The sequence below is a fragment of the Hypomesus nipponensis genome, chromosome 6, assembly GCF_054491055.1.
Source record: "Hypomesus nipponensis isolate SF chromosome 6, ASM5449105v1, whole genome shotgun sequence".
Taxonomy (NCBI): domain Eukaryota; kingdom Metazoa; phylum Chordata; class Actinopteri; order Osmeriformes; family Osmeridae; genus Hypomesus; species Hypomesus nipponensis.
This window is the reverse complement of record NC_140366.1, coordinates 5133724-5149734: the sequence shown is the minus strand read 5'-3', so window position 1 is coordinate 5149734 and position 16011 is coordinate 5133724. Positions and strand designations below refer to the sequence as shown.

Here is a 16011-nt window from a genome sequence, read left to right as displayed (position 1 = left end):
CACATTCCCTTTAAGAGCAGCGCTTGTTCCATAGCGAATTGCTATTATAACGGCGGATTTGCCAGGCGCACGCCAGAGGTTCACACCCGAGGAGATCGACGTTGTCGTCAGGGCCGTAAAAGATAGAGAAGTGACATTGTATGAGAAAGGCAGAGCAGTTTTCTCATTGCACTAAATTGCCCACTCATGCTACTCATTCAAATTATTATTCTTATTTTTACATATATTTAATTTTTTTAAATTGTTATATTTTAAAATTGTTTAGTTCTTAGAATTAGTTTAAGTAATATACTTAATTTATACCAGCATATGTTTATTGTTTGCACCTTCCTACCACAGCAAATCGCGTATTTGTGTAACATAAGCTTCATGGCGAATAAACCGAATTCTGATTCTGATGGGCATGGGAGAAGAAACCTAACCAAATTAGCTTCGGTTAAACAGTCATGGGAGGAAATTGCTACCGTTGTTACAAATGAAGTTCACATACATAGAAATTTCTTATGAAAATATTTTTATAATCATTGAATAAATGTAACACACCATAAATCAAAACAAAGTAACAAGACCCTGGCCTCGCCAGCAGTGCGCACGGACCAAGCTTGCGCCCTTAAAATAGCATCTGAATATTACGCCATTGACTTTAAACCACGTTTTTCCCGGTCAGTGGCGGAATTGTTTTTCGGAAACTGCAAAATAGCACCAGGGAACGTTTGCGCCGGAACACGCCTCCTTTTTCGCTGAACCGCCCACGGGAGCGCAAAGTCATTTCGACGTGCGTCTGTGGAGGGAAAAGTCGGCTTTGCGTCGAGTGCAAACTAGGAATGACACTTGCGTCGTTGACTAAGTCAATTGCGCTGGGTGCAAGATAGGGCCCGAAGTCATTAAAGCCGTTAAAGTCAGGGTGAACCAGTGGCCTTGTTGAAGAGGCCAACAGCGGAAGGGAAGAAACTGTCTTTGTGGTGTGTGGTTTTGGTCCTGATGGACCGCAGCCGGAGGGGAATGACTGAAACAGCGAGTGTCCAGGGTGGGAGGAGTCGACCACAATCTTCCTCGCTCGCCTGAGGTTCCTCGAGGTGTGCAGGTCCTCGAGGGTAGGCAGATTACAGCCAATCACCATCTCAGCAGTACGGATGATACGCTGCAACCGGCTCTTGTCCTTGGCAGTGGCAGCAGCGTACCATATGGTGATGGAGGAGGTGAGGATGGACTCAATGATGGCTGTGTAGAAGTGCACCACCATTGTCTTTGGCGGGTTGAATTTCTTCAGCTGCCGTAGGAAGTACATGCTCTGTTGTACTTTCTTAGTGAGGGAGCTGATTCCCACTTGAGGTCCTGGGAGAGGATAGTGCCCAAGAAGCGGCAGGACTCCAGTGTTGACTGGGGAGTCACACAGGGTGATGGGGGTGAGTGGGGCTGTGTTCTTCCTGAAGTCCACAGCCATCTCCACTACCTTGAGAGCATTGAGCTCTAGGTTGTTCTGGCAGCACCAAGTCACCAGGTTGTCCGCTTCCCACCTACAATCAGACTTGTCTCCACCAGAAATGAGCCCAATGAGGGTGGTGTCGTCCGCAAACTTTAGGAGTTTGACGGACAGATGACTGGAGGTGCAGCTGTTGGTGTACAGGGAGAAGAGCAGAGGAGAAAAGACGCAGCCCTGGGGAGATCTGGTGCTGATGGACCGGGAGTCAGAGACGTGTGTTCCCAGCTTAACACACTGCTTCCTGTCAGACAGGAAGTCTGTGATCCACTTGCAGGTGGAATCAGACACGTTCAGCTGGGAGAGCTTGTCCTGAAGCAGGGCGGGGGTGATGGTGTTGAAGTGCAGTTCTATGTTAAGCCCTCTGTGCTTAAAAATAGCTATACAAGTACATTTGATTTCATATCCTTGGCATTGCTGGTAAAAACTAAAAAACTAAACTTAACCAGCAAACTTCAACCCAAGGCACAGGCCACATAGTCATGGAATTAGAGAGTCCTGGACTGCAGCTCATTTTGAAAGGGTTGAATAAATACTGTCTCTTAAATAAATACGAGTTCTACATATTTTGCATATTGTATGAACTGGCTCAAAGTTTCACAAGTAACCATACCTAGACAAGTAAAGCTGTTGGTAACCATAGACAGCAAATCAGGTATGATTTAAAAAGCAACTAGCAGTCAAAACATAACTATTGTTCTACTTGGTGCGGACACAAATGACAACCGGTGGAGGACAAATCTCAGTTTATGTAGCCAAATCACATTTAATCATCCCCATTCTTGATTTGGTTGCAGTTTATAATCGCATGATTATAGGCCATATAATCATGCGTCATATTTTTTATAAGGCGTAGGAATGTAGAGCTTAGCCTGGCAGTGATTGTACCCTGTATACCATGTTGACGTATCTACCATAACTGTAAACCAAAAGGAAAGTATTGTGGTCTGTAGGCCACATTTAAAACTATATATGATCTAATAACGTCCCATGATCCTAAGATTGCTAGTAAATATGTCATCCTTATCATCCAATGATAAAGTCTCCTATGAGGTTTCATGTTCCTCCTGTAAGATGAATCATTCATTTCTAAATTCATAGAAAGAGACATTTCTCTGTAGTTAACCTGAACATACCCTGATGTAAGAACAAACAGACATAATTTGATAGAAACAAGCAATGTTTACTGAAATCCAGGGCTACTGGGTTACTAAATGAAGTGCTGTTTCCTATCTCAGGTTCCTACAACAACTGCAGTAGCGTACAACCACACACCACCTTGTTCAGGCTGTACTGTACTGAGACTGACTGTGCTGCTCCCAGTCTACCCTGGTTGTATGTGTTCCAGGGCATCTGTGTTCTATAATGGTGGGTCTACACAACAACATGGACAATCTCCGTGACAGGGTGGACTAGTATGGATAGACTGCATGCTAGTAACATTAACCCACACCCGTATTGCTTTGATCTACTAGGCCCACTATGATGTCATAAGCATAACCATAGAAATCGGAATGGACTGGAATGGAATTCTGACACAAGACACGTTACAAGAAACTTATCAGTCAGATGCGTTTGAACACTTGATGAACATGTTTATGGAGATGGTGAATTGATCAGGACTTGACTTGAAATGATTCTCAGCAAGATGCTACCCAAGTTTGGGTGCAACCGTATACATCCTTTAGTGTGGAGTGCCGGAGTGGCCTTAACAGCAGTTGGGGCTCTTTATATCTATCAGTGGTACTGCAGACCCACACCTGAGGAAGGTATGAAGATATATATTAAATAGTTGTTTTTTCCTTGTAAACTAGTGATAGACAGCTCACATGACTTGGGCAACATTTAATTCACAACCCTAACAAATCCGCAACAAAATAATATTTATTTACTTGTATATGTTACGAGACATCAAATTTCAGTGTCAATTTTACACCAAAAGTGTTCATGTTACTTGTTTACAAGATGTCTAAATAGTCTCAAGTAAAACTACAATTCAACTATGACTTTGACCCTCACTGTATATTGGTTTACTTCATTACTAACACCGTGTTTGTTCCTTAATCCCCCTCAAGATAATCTTCCCATTACTTCCGATAGAGAAGACGTCTCAACAGCTGAAACACCTCAAGTAAAGTTACATTTTTTCTATCACACAATTCCTTACTTAGAAAAATAAATTGAGAAACATTAAAGGCAGTAATAGGACAGACCTTTACATGCTCTATGTGTCCTGGCAGGCAGTTAACGAGGAGAATGGCAAGCTCATGCTTTTTGTGTACAGCCCACTGTACTGTGGCCCTGTCACCATCTACAGGGTGAGAATCCAGTCCCTTCATCAAATCATCTGATAACAGATGAAGATTTTTCTCTGAAGAATTTACTTGAACAGAATCTGTGTTTTCTGTGTTATAGGGGGTCAGTGAGACAAGCGGACAGCTGCTTCCATGGAGATACAGTCCTTTATACTGTGGACCAGTGGTTCTGTTCTCTGTAAGCAACGCTGCATGTTTCAATTCAATCAACACATTTATAGAAATTAAGGATTGAACTCGCAGAATGTGGCTTTTTCTGAATGAAATATATCCATTCCCTTTTTGTTTCCGGTTATAGGGGGTCAGTGAGACAAGCGGACAGCTGCTTCCATGGAGATACAGTCCTTTATACTGTGGACCAGTGGTTCTGTTCTCTGTAAGCAACACTTTTTGCATGTTTCAATTCCATTAACACATTTTTGGAAGTGAAGGTTTGAACTTGCAGGATGTGGCTTTTTCTGAATGAAATATGTCCATTTCCTTTTTGTTTTCTGTGTTATAGGGAGTCACTGAGAGAAGCGGACAGCTGCTTCCATGGAGATACAGCCCTTTATACTGTGGACCAGTGGTTCTGTTCTCTGTAAGCAACACTGCATGTTTCAATACAATTAATTCATTTACAGAAATGTAGGATTGCACTTTTAACTCACGGCATGTTGCTTTTTCTGAATGAAATGTATCCATTTCCTCCCAATCCCTGATGTTGTTGTGTGTCCAGGAAACCAGTGAGGATGAGCAGCAGCTGTTGCCATGGAGCCCCTTGTACTGTGGGCCTGTGGTCCCGTTCCAGGTCACTATTACCTTCTATATATCACAATACAACCACTCAAAAGCTGTCTGATAGAAAAGAAAGTGTAAAAAGTCGATTTTGAGAGTACACTCATTTGATCAGAGCCTTTTCAGCTAAATCATGTCTGATACTGATTGTAAAAGAGTGACTTGTTAACTTGAGTGATCGATGTCTGCAGGGCCTTCCAGAGTCTGGTCCACTGGTGCTGGGAGACGACTGTAACCAGTTTACATTTCAGTTCTCTTTCAGGACCCACTTTGAGGTCAGTGTGAATGGGATCTCATCACTATGGCTACTAAAATGACAGTATGATAGGGCTGAATGTTGTCAACAGTCTATTAAGAAGGAGAGGTTGATAAACTCATTGAAGAACATCCCTAAAGTAAATGCATGCAGACATGTGACCTGACTCAGCTGTGTTTGGACTGTGTAGCAATTCTTGGTGAAGACTCATCATATATGGATGACCCGAGGCCCAACCACTCAACTGTGGTGGAGTGATCTGGTTGAGAGGACCAGAGTGGATCACCAGGTAATGTGTTTGCTTGTTATTAACGTTATACTCTGTCATAGCAACCCATAGAACTTTTCTTTTCAAGAAAGACTAACTTAATGTTCAACTTTTTCAATGGTGAAGGGTGCTCCAGTTTACCAATCTGTCACCAAGTACATCACAGGAGTTAAGGTAAGTTATTCCTTCATTTATTACATTTATACTTGTATGAATACTATAAATACATTTTATTGTATACTTATGACAAGATCCTCATTATTAAAGTGTTATTTTCTTCTTAACTGTAGCTGGTGGGAGCTGCTGTAGAGAAATACATGTCTTCCAGCAGCAAGCAGAACACCCACTTCACCCAGTTTGACGGCTTTCTGGTGAGTTGCTGTTAAACTTTAACAATACTTTCTTTTAGATCCCTGAACAAGTGTGTTTCTAAATGAGTGTTCTTGTATTCAAAACAGGAGCAGAGAGTGACATGGGAACATTCAGGGGTTTATGTGGATCCCTGGGGCCAAGTGTTTCCTACCAGCCGGACCAACACTCAGAGCTTCTACTCCCATCTCCCCGGACACACCCACGGCCCTGGTAACAGCCACGACTCCCAGCATGCCTCTGGACCAGGCCATGCCAGCGGCTCTGGACACAGACACAACCACAGTCATGCTGGGCGTGCTGACAGCCACAACCATCGGCCTCCATCCCCCCCAGAGCATCCCTTCCAGCCCCAGGTACAATCAGCTTCTTCCCCGTCCTTTATCTTGTTAGATTTGAGACATCCTACAGTATGTTGATATGGTTGAGAAGATTAGACCTTCTGGAAGTGTGAAGGTGGGGGAGGATTACTTATCTCGTCCACTATTGTGCAGCAGGAGCCTGAGGAGGAGGAGGAGAGGGTTCAGAAGGAGGAGTCTGGATATGAACACGCTGAGGGGGAGGAGTCACATCAGGCTCCGCCCCCTGGGGACAGCGATGCTTCTCGCCTCATTTTAGTTCAAATACACTCACACTTTATTACACAATATGTTCATAATAGATTCAAGCCATTTTGAAAGCAAAACATGAACTGAGATGTTTGTTGTGGTGGTTACAGGACGTATCTTCAGGAGAAACAGGTCCAGGATTTGGCCAATAAAATTGTGGCCCTTCGTGAGGCATTTCATGTGAGTTTATTGATCTATTATATATAAGAATGCAGGAACATTGTCAATATCTAGATTTTCAACTTGAGATGACCTTGTGTTACAGTCACTCCTGACCCAGGACACAACAAAAAACTTCCTGCTAGTCGCAGGAAGGATGATTCTTGCAGGGCTGGTCCAGCTCAACCAGGCGGTAAGGACCAGGCATCTTAGAACAACAGAGACTTTGATGGTCCATTGATGAACGTAATGATTATATTCTTCTCTCTGATCTAGAATGTTAGTTCCCTCTGCACATCGTTCAACCGCCTGGTGAGCTACATTGAAGATCCCGCCCACAGGGCTGGGATAGAGAGGGAGCTGGCCTCTGTCAACGTGAGTAATGATAACAAATTGAAATAATTGTGCATTTTACTAATTGATTTATCATGTTCAAGTAAATGTCAAGGTACATTCTGCGCAGATATTGTTGGGCATTGCTTTGAGCAGGCCATGTCAGTTTAGCCTCTGTTTGGTTTCTGCAGATCCATCACACCAACTTCCTGGATATTGTGTATGATTTCATCATCCTGGGAGTGATGAGAAACAATGCTGCCTTGCCTCCACAAAACGTAAGTTGTACTGAGAAGAGAGAAAAGCTTTGAAGACTTCAGAGTTTTAGGATGTTGAAGAATTTATTGTAACTTTGTACATGACAAACTTCTGACCCCAAGAAGCAGGAACAGGGATTCCTTGATCACCTTTTCCAGGTGCTGGAGCCAATCCTAACTCCTCCATCTGGATGGCAGCCATGTGCCAAAATGTTCCAGGAAGTCCTTCAGGTACACAAATGTATTTCCTGTTTCATGTTCAGGCTGGTTTTGCTAACTCTTATGTTCTGGATCTATGTGTGGAATAACGTCTTGTTGTTTCTCACTGATCTCAGGTCCAGCTAATGAAGTTGCTAGACAGCATCCTAGATCTGGACGAGTCCACCTTCAGCCAAGCTGACGTCCTATCAGCTGTGCTCTTCAGCCGGCTGGAGGGAATCATCCAGGAGCTGCTTGGAGATCTGGATGGCTGCTGACTTTCACAGCCAAACCTCCTCACTTAACATTTTCTATTCACATCTAAAGTCTGCTTCATTTAATAAAGTGCAGACCCACGTAAATCTTTTGGCCATTTTGTGAAAAGATTAGCATGAGGAATATGCTATGTTACATGGAGGAAGACTTTTAGAGATTTAAGTCATCAAATCAAATCGGTATTTCCTTTTTACAAGCGTTGTCACAGAGACCTTCACACATACCCACATATCAGCACCTATAAACAACCTAAACCCTCAAGGAAGAGAAGGGAAACCCTTGGGAGGAGCAATTCAGTGAGGGATCCCCTCCTCCAGAGACTATCAAGTTCTGTTTTCATGTCAGCCGCTTTGCAGTGTTTGTGAACCGTTCAACTTTCACTGTCAAAGCAGCACAGTTTAAAATGTTGAGTTGTAAAAAGATCATCCAAAATGGTTGGGATAAGCCATTCCGCTGTCTGTTGGAAAGAAGAGAGAACTCCTCACAGTAGCTGGCAGGTGGGCAATGCAAATCTATCAAACACCTCAACATGTTGTCAATCAGTTGATGACACATGCGCAGCCATACTTAACACAGGGTACCAGAAAAGTGTCTCTGAAGCATGAAGGTAGTTTTTAAACAATTTAGTATATTTTTATAATTTAAAAAAAATTGTATTCATCTTGACGGTTAAGGGTCACTGTTAGACGTACGGCATATGAGTAACTGCAGACCTCACTGAACTACTGCTCCAAAGGTTTCTTTTATTGTCTCTTGGGAGTTTCTTCCTTGAGGGTTTAGGTTTAATCAGAATCAGAATGGGATTTATTCGCCATGAAAGTTTGCACAGACAAGGAATTTGCTTTGGCAGGAAGGTGGACACATTAAACATATGGGAATCTTAAATTTAAATATGTGGTCTAACTATACTAAGGGTACACAAACTAGCAATACTAAGTGGAATTAGAATTAAAATAAAACGTACAATAAAATAAAATACAAGTTGCCGTCATTTACAAAATACAAATACAAAAAATACAAATATAACAAAAAATACACACATATAGGATACAATTTTGTAATGCAGTGCAAAATGCAATGGGTTTTAAGACATGAACCCCCCTATTTTGACGATCTGAAACGCAAGTATCAAAACGCAAAGCGCAAGTAACTTTGTGGAAGTGACTTCAGCTTGGTTGTTATTTTGCCAGCGGGATAAATGACTTTGCGCCTGGCGCAAATCTAAAAAGGGTTGGTCTGAAGTAGCTACATTACTAATGGGTGTGGTTTGGGCGTAACGTGCAATAAACCAATCAGAGCATCATCTCACATTCCCTTTAAGAGCAGCGCTTGTTCCATAGCGAATTGCTATTATAACGGCGGATTTGCCAGGCGCACGCCAGAGGTTCACACCCGAGGAGATCGACGTTGTCGTCAGGGCCGTAAAAGATAGAGAAGTGACATTGTATGAGAAAGGCAGAGCAGTTTTCTCATTGCACTAAATTGCCCACTCATGCTACTCATTCAAATTATTATTCTTATTTTTACATATATTTAATTTTTTTAAATTGTTATATTTTAAAATTGTTTAGTTCTTAGAATTAGTTTAAGTAATATACTTAATTTATACCAGCATATGTTTATTGTTTGCACCTTCCTACCACAGCAAATCGCGTATTTGTGTAACATAAGCTTCATGGCGAATAAACCGAATTCTGATTCTGATGGGCATGGGAGAAGAAACCTAACCAAATTAGCTTCGGTTAAACAGTCATGGGAGGAAATTGCTACCGTTGTTACAAATGAAGTTCACATACATAGAAATTTCTTATGAAAATATTTTTATAATCATTGAATAAATGTAACACACCATAAATCAAAACAAAGTAACAAGACCCTGGCCTCGCCAGCAGTGCGCACGGACCAAGCTTGCGCCCTTAAAATAGCATCTGAATATTACGCCATTGACTTTAAACCACGTTTTTCCCGGTCAGTGGCGGAATTGTTTTTCGGAAACTGCAAAATAGCACCAGGGAACGTTTGCGCCGGAACACGCCTCCTTTTTCGCTGAACCGCCCACGGGAGCGCAAAGTCATTTCGACGTGCGTCTGTGGAGGGAAAAGTCGGCTTTGCGTCGAGTGCAAACTAGGAATGACACTTGCGTCGTTGACTAAGTCAATTGCGCTGGGTGCAAGATAGGGCCCGAAGTCATTAAAGCCGTTAAAGTCAGGGTGAACCAGTGGCCTTGTTGAAGAGGCCAACAGCGGAAGGGAAGAAACTGTCTTTGTGGTGTGTGGTTTTGGTCCTGATGGACCGCAGCCTTCTGCCGGAGGGGAATGACTGAAACAGCGAGTGTCCAGGGTGGGAGGAGTCGACCACAATCTTCCTCGCTCGCCTGAGGTTCCTCGAGGTGTGCAGGTCCTCGAGGGTAGGCAGATTACAGCCAATCACCATCTCAGCAGTACGGATGATACGCTGCAACCGGCTCTTGTCCTTGGCAGTGGCAGCAGCGTACCATATGGTGATGGAGGAGGTGAGGATGGACTCAATGATGGCTGTGTAGAAGTGCACCACCATTGTCTTTGGCGGGTTGAATTTCTTCAGCTGCCGTAGGAAGTACATGCTATGTTGTACTTTCTTAGTGAGGGAGCTGATTCCCACTTGAGGTCCTGGGAGAGGATAGTGCCCAAGAAGCGGCAGGACTCCAGTGTTGACTGGGGAGTCACACAGGGTGATGGGGGTGAGTGGGGCTGTGTTCTTCCTGAAGTCCACAGCCATCTCCACTACCTTGAGAGCATTGAGCTCTAGGTTGTTCTGGCAGCACCAAGTCACCAGGTTGTCCGCTTCCCACCTACAATCAGACTCGTCTCCACCAGAAATGAGCCCAATGAGGGTGGTGTCGTCTGCAAACTTTAGGAGTTTGACGGACAGATGACTGGAGGTGCAGCTGTTGGTGTACAGGGAGAAGAGCAGAGGAGAAAAGACGCAGCCCTGGGGAGATCTGGTGCTGATGGACCGGGAGTCAGAGACGTGTGTTCCCAGCTTAACACACTGCTTCCTGTCAGACAGGAAGTCTGTGATCCACCTGCAGGTGAAATCAGACACGTTCAGCTGGGAGAGCTTGTCCTGAAGCAGGGCGGGGGTGATGGTGTTGAAGTGCAGTTCTATGTTAAGCCCTCTGTGCTTAAAAAAAGCTATACAAGTACATTTGATTTCATATCCTTGGCATTGCTGGTAAAAACTAAAAAACTAAACTTAACCAGCAAACTTCAACCCAAGGCACAGGCCACATAGTCATGGAATTAGAGAGTCCTGGACTGCAGCTCATTTTGAAAGGGTTGAATAAATACTGTCTCTTAAATAAATACGAGTTCTACATATTTTGCATATTGTATGAACTGGCTCACAGTTTCACAAGTAACCATACCTAGACAAGTAAAGCTGTTGGTAACCATAGACAGCAAATCAGGTATGATTTAAAAAGCAACTAGCAGTCAAAACATAACTATTGTTCTACTTGGTGCGGACACAAATGACAACCGGTGGAGGACAAATCTCAGTTTATGTAGCCAAATCACATTTAATCATCCCCATTCTTGATTTGGTTGCAGTTTATAATCGCATGATTATAGGCCATATAATCATGCGTCATATTTTTTATAAGGCGTAGGAATGTAGAGCTTAGCCTGGCAGTGATTGTACCCTGTATACCATGTTGACGTATCTACCATAACTGTAAACCAAAAGGAAAGTATTGTGGTCTGTAGGCCACATTTAAAACTATATATGATCTAATAACGTCCCATGATCCTAAGATTGCTAGTAAATATGTCATCCTTATCATCCAATGATAAAGTCTCCTATGAGGTTTCATGTTCCTCCTGTAAGATGAATCATTCATTTCTAAATTCATAGAAAGAGACATTTCTCTGTAGTTAACCTGAACATACCCTGATGTAAGAACAAACAGACATAATTTGATAGAAACAAGCAATGTTTACTGAAATCCAGGGCTACTGGGTTACTAAATGAAGTGCTGTTTCCTATCTCAGGTTCCTACAACAACTGCAGTAGCGTACAACCACACACCACCTTGTTCAGGCTGTACTGTACTGAGACTGACTGTGCTGCTCCCAGTCTACCCTGGTTGTATGTGTTCCAGGGCATCTGTGTTCTATAATGGTGGGTCTACACAACAACATGGACAATCTCCGTGACAGGGTGGACTAGTATGGATAGACTGCATGCTAGTAACATTAACCCACACCCGTATTGCTTTGATCTACTAGGCCCACTATGATGTCATAAGCATAACCATAGAAATCGGAATGGACTGGAATGGAATTCTGACACAAGACACGTTACAAGAAACTTATCAGTCAGATGCGTTTGAACACTTGATGAACATGTTTATGGAGATGGTGAATTGATCAGGACTTGACTTGAAATGATTCTCAGCAAGATGCTACCCAAGTTTGGGTGCAACCGTATACATCCTTTAGTGTGGAGTGCCGGAGTGGCCTTAACAGCAGTTGGGGCTCTTTATATCTATCAGTGGTACTGCAGACCCACACCTGAGGAAGGTATGAAGATATATATTAAATAGTTGTTTTTTCCTTGTAAACTAGTGATAGACAGCTCACATGACTTGGGCAACATTTAATTCACAACCCTAACAAATCCGCAACAAAATAATATTTATTTACTTGTATATGTTACGAGACATCAAATTTCAGTGTCAATTTTACACCAAAAGTGTTCATGTTACTTGTTTACAAGATGTCTAAATAGTCTCAAGTAAAACTACAATTCAACTATGACTTTGACCCTCACTGTATATTGGTTTACTTCATTACTAACACCGTGTTTGTTCCTTAATCCCCCTCAAGATAATCTTCCCATTACTTCTGATAGAGAAGACGTCTCAACAGCTGAAACACCTCAAGTAAAGTTACATTTTTTCTATCACACAATTCCTTACTTAGAAAAATAAATTGAGAAACATTAAAGGCAGTAATAGGACAGACCTTTACATGCTCTATGTGTCCTGGCAGGCAGTTAACGAGGAGAATGGCAAGCTCATGCTTTTTGTGTACAGCCCACTGTACTGTGGCCCTGTCACCATCTACAGGGTGAGAATCCAGTCCCTTCATCAAATCATCTGATAACAGATGAAGATTTTTCTCTGAAGAATTTACTTGAACAGAATCTGTGTTTTCTGTGTTATAGGGGGTCAGTGAGACAAGCGGACAGCTGCTTCCATGGAGATACAGTCCTTTATACTGTGGACCAGTGGTTCTGTTCTCTGTAAGCAACGCTGCATGTTTCAATTCAATCAACACATTTATAGAAATTAAGGATTGAACTCGCAGAATGTGGCTTTTTCTGAATGAAATATATCCATTCCCTTTTTGTTTCCGGTTATAGGGGGTCAGTGAGACAAGCGGACAGCTGCTTCCATGGAGATACAGTCCTTTATACTGTGGACCAGTGGTTCTGTTCTCTGTAAGCAACACTTTTTGCATGTTTCAATTCCATTAACACATTTTTGGAAGTGAAGGTTTGAACTTGCAGGATGTGGCTTTTTCTGAATGAAATATATCCATTTCCTTTTTGTTTTCTGTGTTATAGGGAGTCACTGAGAGAAGCGGACAGCTGCTTCCATGGAGATACAGCCCTTTATACTGTGGACCAGTGGTTCTGTTCTCTGTAAGCAACACTGCATGTTTCAATACAATTAATTCATTTACAGAAATGTAGGATTGCACTTTTAACTCACGGCATGTTGCTTTTTATGAATGAAATGTATCCATTTCCTCCCAATCCCTGATGTTGTTGTGTGTCCAGGAAACCAGTGAGGATGAGCAGCAGCTGTTGCCATGGAGCCCCTTGTACTGTGGGCCTGTGGTCCCGTTCCAGGTCACTATTACCTTCTATATATCTCAATACAACCACTCAAAAGCTGTCTGATAGAAAAGAAAGTGTAAAAAGTCGATTTTGAGAGTACACTCATTTGATCAGAGCCTTTTCAGCTAAATCATGTCTGATACTGATTGTAAAAGAGTGACTTGTTAACTTGAGTGATCGATGTCTGCAGGGCCTTCCAGAGTCTGGTCCACTGGTGCTGGGAGACGACTGTAACCAGTTTACATTTCAGTTCTCTTTCAGGACCCACTTTGAGGTCAGTGTGAATGGGATCTCATCACTATGGCTACTAAAATGACAGTATGATAGGGCTGAATGTTGTCAACAGTCTATTAAGAAGGAGAGGTTGATAAACTCATTGAAGAACATCCCTAAAGTAAATGCATGCAGACATGTGACCTGACTCAGCTGTGTTTGGACTGTGTAGCAATTCTTGGTGAAGACTCATCATATATGGATGACCCGAGGCCCAACCACTCAACTGTGGTGGAGTGATCTGGTTGAGAGGACCAGAGTGGATCACCAGGTAATGTGTTTGCTTGTTATTAACATTATACTCTGTCATAGCAACCCATAGAACTTTTCTTTTCAAGAAAGACTAACTTAATGTTCAACTTTTTCAATGGTGAAGGGTGCTCCAGTTTACCAATCTGTCACCAAGTACATCACAGGAGTTAAGGTAAGTTATTCCTTCATTTATTACATTTATACTTGTATGAATACTATAAATACATTTTATTGTATAATTATGACAAGATCCTCATTATTAAAGTGTTATTTTCTTCTTAACTGTAGCTGGTGGGAGCTGCTGTAGAGAAATACATGTCTTCCAGCAGCAAGCAGAACACCCACTTCACCCAGTTTGACGGCTTTCTGGTGAGTTGCTGTTAAACTTTGACAATACTTTCTTTTAGATCCCTGAACATGTGTGTTTCTAAATGAGTGTTCTTGTATTCAAAACAGGAGCAGAGAGTGACATGGGAACATTCAGGGGTTTATGTGGATCCCTGGGGCCAAGTGTTTCCTACCAGCCGGACCAACACTCAGAGCTTCTACTCCCATCTCCCCGGACACACCCACGGCCCTGGTAACAGCCACGACTCCCAGCATGCCTCTGGACCAGGCCATGCCAGCGGCTCTGGACACAGACACAACCACAGTCATGCTGGGCGTGCTGACAGCCACAACCATCGGCCTCCATCCCCCCCAGAGCATCCCTTCCAGCCCCAGGTACAATCAGCTTCTTCCCCGTCCTTTATCTTGTTAGATTTGAGACATCCTACAGTATGTTGATATGGTTGAGAAGATTAGACCTTCTGGAAGTGTGAAGGTGGGGGAGGATTACTTATCTCGTCCACTATTGTGCAGCAGGAGCCTGAGGAGGAGGAGGAGAGGGTTCAGAAGGAGGAGTCTGGATATGAACACGCTGAGGGGGAGGAGTCACATCAGGCTCCGCCCCCTGGGGACAGCGATGCTTCTCGCCTCATGTTAGTTCAAATACACTCACACTTTATTACACAATATGTTCATAATAGATTCAAGCCATTTTGAAAGCAAAACATGAACTGAGATGTTTGTTGTGGTGGTTACAGGACGTATCTTCAGGAGAAACAGGTCCAGGATTTGGCCAATAAAATTGTGGCCCTTCGTGAGGCATTTCATGTGAGTTTATTGATCTATTATATATAAGAATGCAGGAACATTGTCAATATCTAGATTTTCAACTTGAGATGACCTTGTGTTACAGTCACTCCTGACCCAGGACACAACAAAAAACTTCCTGCTAGTCGCAGGAAGGATGATTCTTGCAGGGCTGGTCCAGCTCAACCAGGCGGTAAGGACCAGGAATCTTAGAACAACAGAGACTTTGATGGTCCATTGATGAACGTAATGATCATATTCTTCTCTCTGATCTAGAATGTTAGTTCCCTCTGCACATCGTTCAACCGCCTGGTGAGCTACATTGAAGATCCCGCCCACAGGGCTGGGATAGAGAGGGAGCTGGCCTCTGTCAACGTGAGTGATGATAACACATTGAAATAATTGTGCATTTTACTAATTGATTTATCATGTTCAAGTAAATGTCAAGGTACATTCTGCGCAGATATTGTTGGGCATTGCTTTGAGCAGGCCATGTCAGTTTAGCCTCTGTTTGGTTTCTGCAGATCCATCACACCAACTTCCTGGATATTGTGTATGATTTCATCATCCTGGGAGTGATGAGAAACAATGCTGCCTTGCCTCCACAAAACGTAAGTTGTACTGAGAAGAGAGAAAAGCTTTGAAGACTTCAGAGTTTTAGGATGTTGAAGAATTTATTGTAACTTTGTACATGACAAACTTCTGACCCCAAGAAGCAGGAACAGGGATTCCTTGATCACCTTTTCCAGGTGCTGGAGCCAATCCTAACTCCTCCATCTGGATGGCAGCCATGTGCCAAAATGTTCCAGGAAGTCCTTCAGGTACACAAATGTATTTCCTGTTTCATGTTCAGGCTGGTTTTGCTTACTCTTATGTTCTGGATCTATGTGTGGAATAACGTCTTGTTGTGTCTCACTGATCTCAGGTCCAGCTAATGAAGTTGCTAGACAGCATCTTAGATCTGGACGAGTCCACCTTCAGCCAAGCTGACGTCCTATCAGCTGTGCTCTTCAGCCGGCTGGAGGGAATCATCCAGGAGCTGCTTGGAGATCTGGATGGCTGCTGACATTCACAGCCAGACCTCCTCACTTAACATTTTCTATTCACATCTAGAAGTCTGCTTCATTGAATAAAGTGCAGACCCACGTAAATCTTTTGGCCATTTTGTGA

General features: G+C 42.9%; 2 protein-coding genes and 2 long non-coding RNA genes across 4 annotated transcripts; all 4 read left to right on the top strand.

The window, feature by feature from the left end:
• Positions 1–3042: 3042 nt before the first annotated feature.
• LOC146286626 (uncharacterized) lies at positions 3043–3974 on the top strand. The gene is made up of 4 exons (XR_014758401.1): positions 3043–3249; positions 3556–3611; positions 3721–3798; positions 3896–3974. It is a non-coding gene; the product is annotated as an uncharacterized LOC146286626 (long non-coding RNA).
• Positions 3975–4185: 211 nt separating this feature from the next.
• On the top strand, positions 4186–7334 carry LOC146286625 (uncharacterized). Its single transcript, XM_084700567.1, has 14 exons — positions 4186–4375; positions 4514–4585; positions 4764–4847; positions 5019–5117; positions 5223–5270; positions 5387–5467; positions 5555–5821; positions 5960–6076; positions 6182–6253; positions 6339–6425; positions 6509–6607; positions 6757–6843; positions 6946–7053; positions 7158–7334. The coding sequence occupies exons 4-14, from the start codon at positions 5049–5051 to the stop codon at positions 7296–7298; spliced, it is 1176 nt and encodes a 391-aa protein (XP_084556693.1). The 5' UTR covers positions 4186–4375; positions 4514–4585; positions 4764–4847; positions 5019–5048; the 3' UTR covers positions 7299–7334.
• Positions 7335–11672: 4338 nt separating this feature from the next.
• LOC146286624 (uncharacterized) lies at positions 11673–12777 on the top strand. The gene is made up of 4 exons (XR_014758391.1): positions 11673–11858; positions 12165–12220; positions 12330–12407; positions 12505–12777. It is a non-coding gene; the product is annotated as an uncharacterized LOC146286624 (long non-coding RNA).
• A 122-nt stretch (positions 12778–12899) lies between these two features.
• Positions 12900–15907, top strand: LOC146286623 (uncharacterized). The gene is made up of 14 exons (XM_084700566.1): positions 12900–12984; positions 13123–13194; positions 13373–13456; positions 13628–13726; positions 13832–13879; positions 13996–14076; positions 14164–14430; positions 14569–14687; positions 14793–14862; positions 14948–15034; positions 15118–15216; positions 15366–15452; positions 15555–15662; positions 15767–15907. The coding sequence occupies exons 4-14, from the start codon at positions 13658–13660 to the stop codon at positions 15905–15907; spliced, it is 1176 nt and encodes a 391-aa protein (XP_084556692.1). The 5' UTR covers positions 12900–12984; positions 13123–13194; positions 13373–13456; positions 13628–13657.
• Positions 15908–16011: the final 104 nt, after the last annotated feature.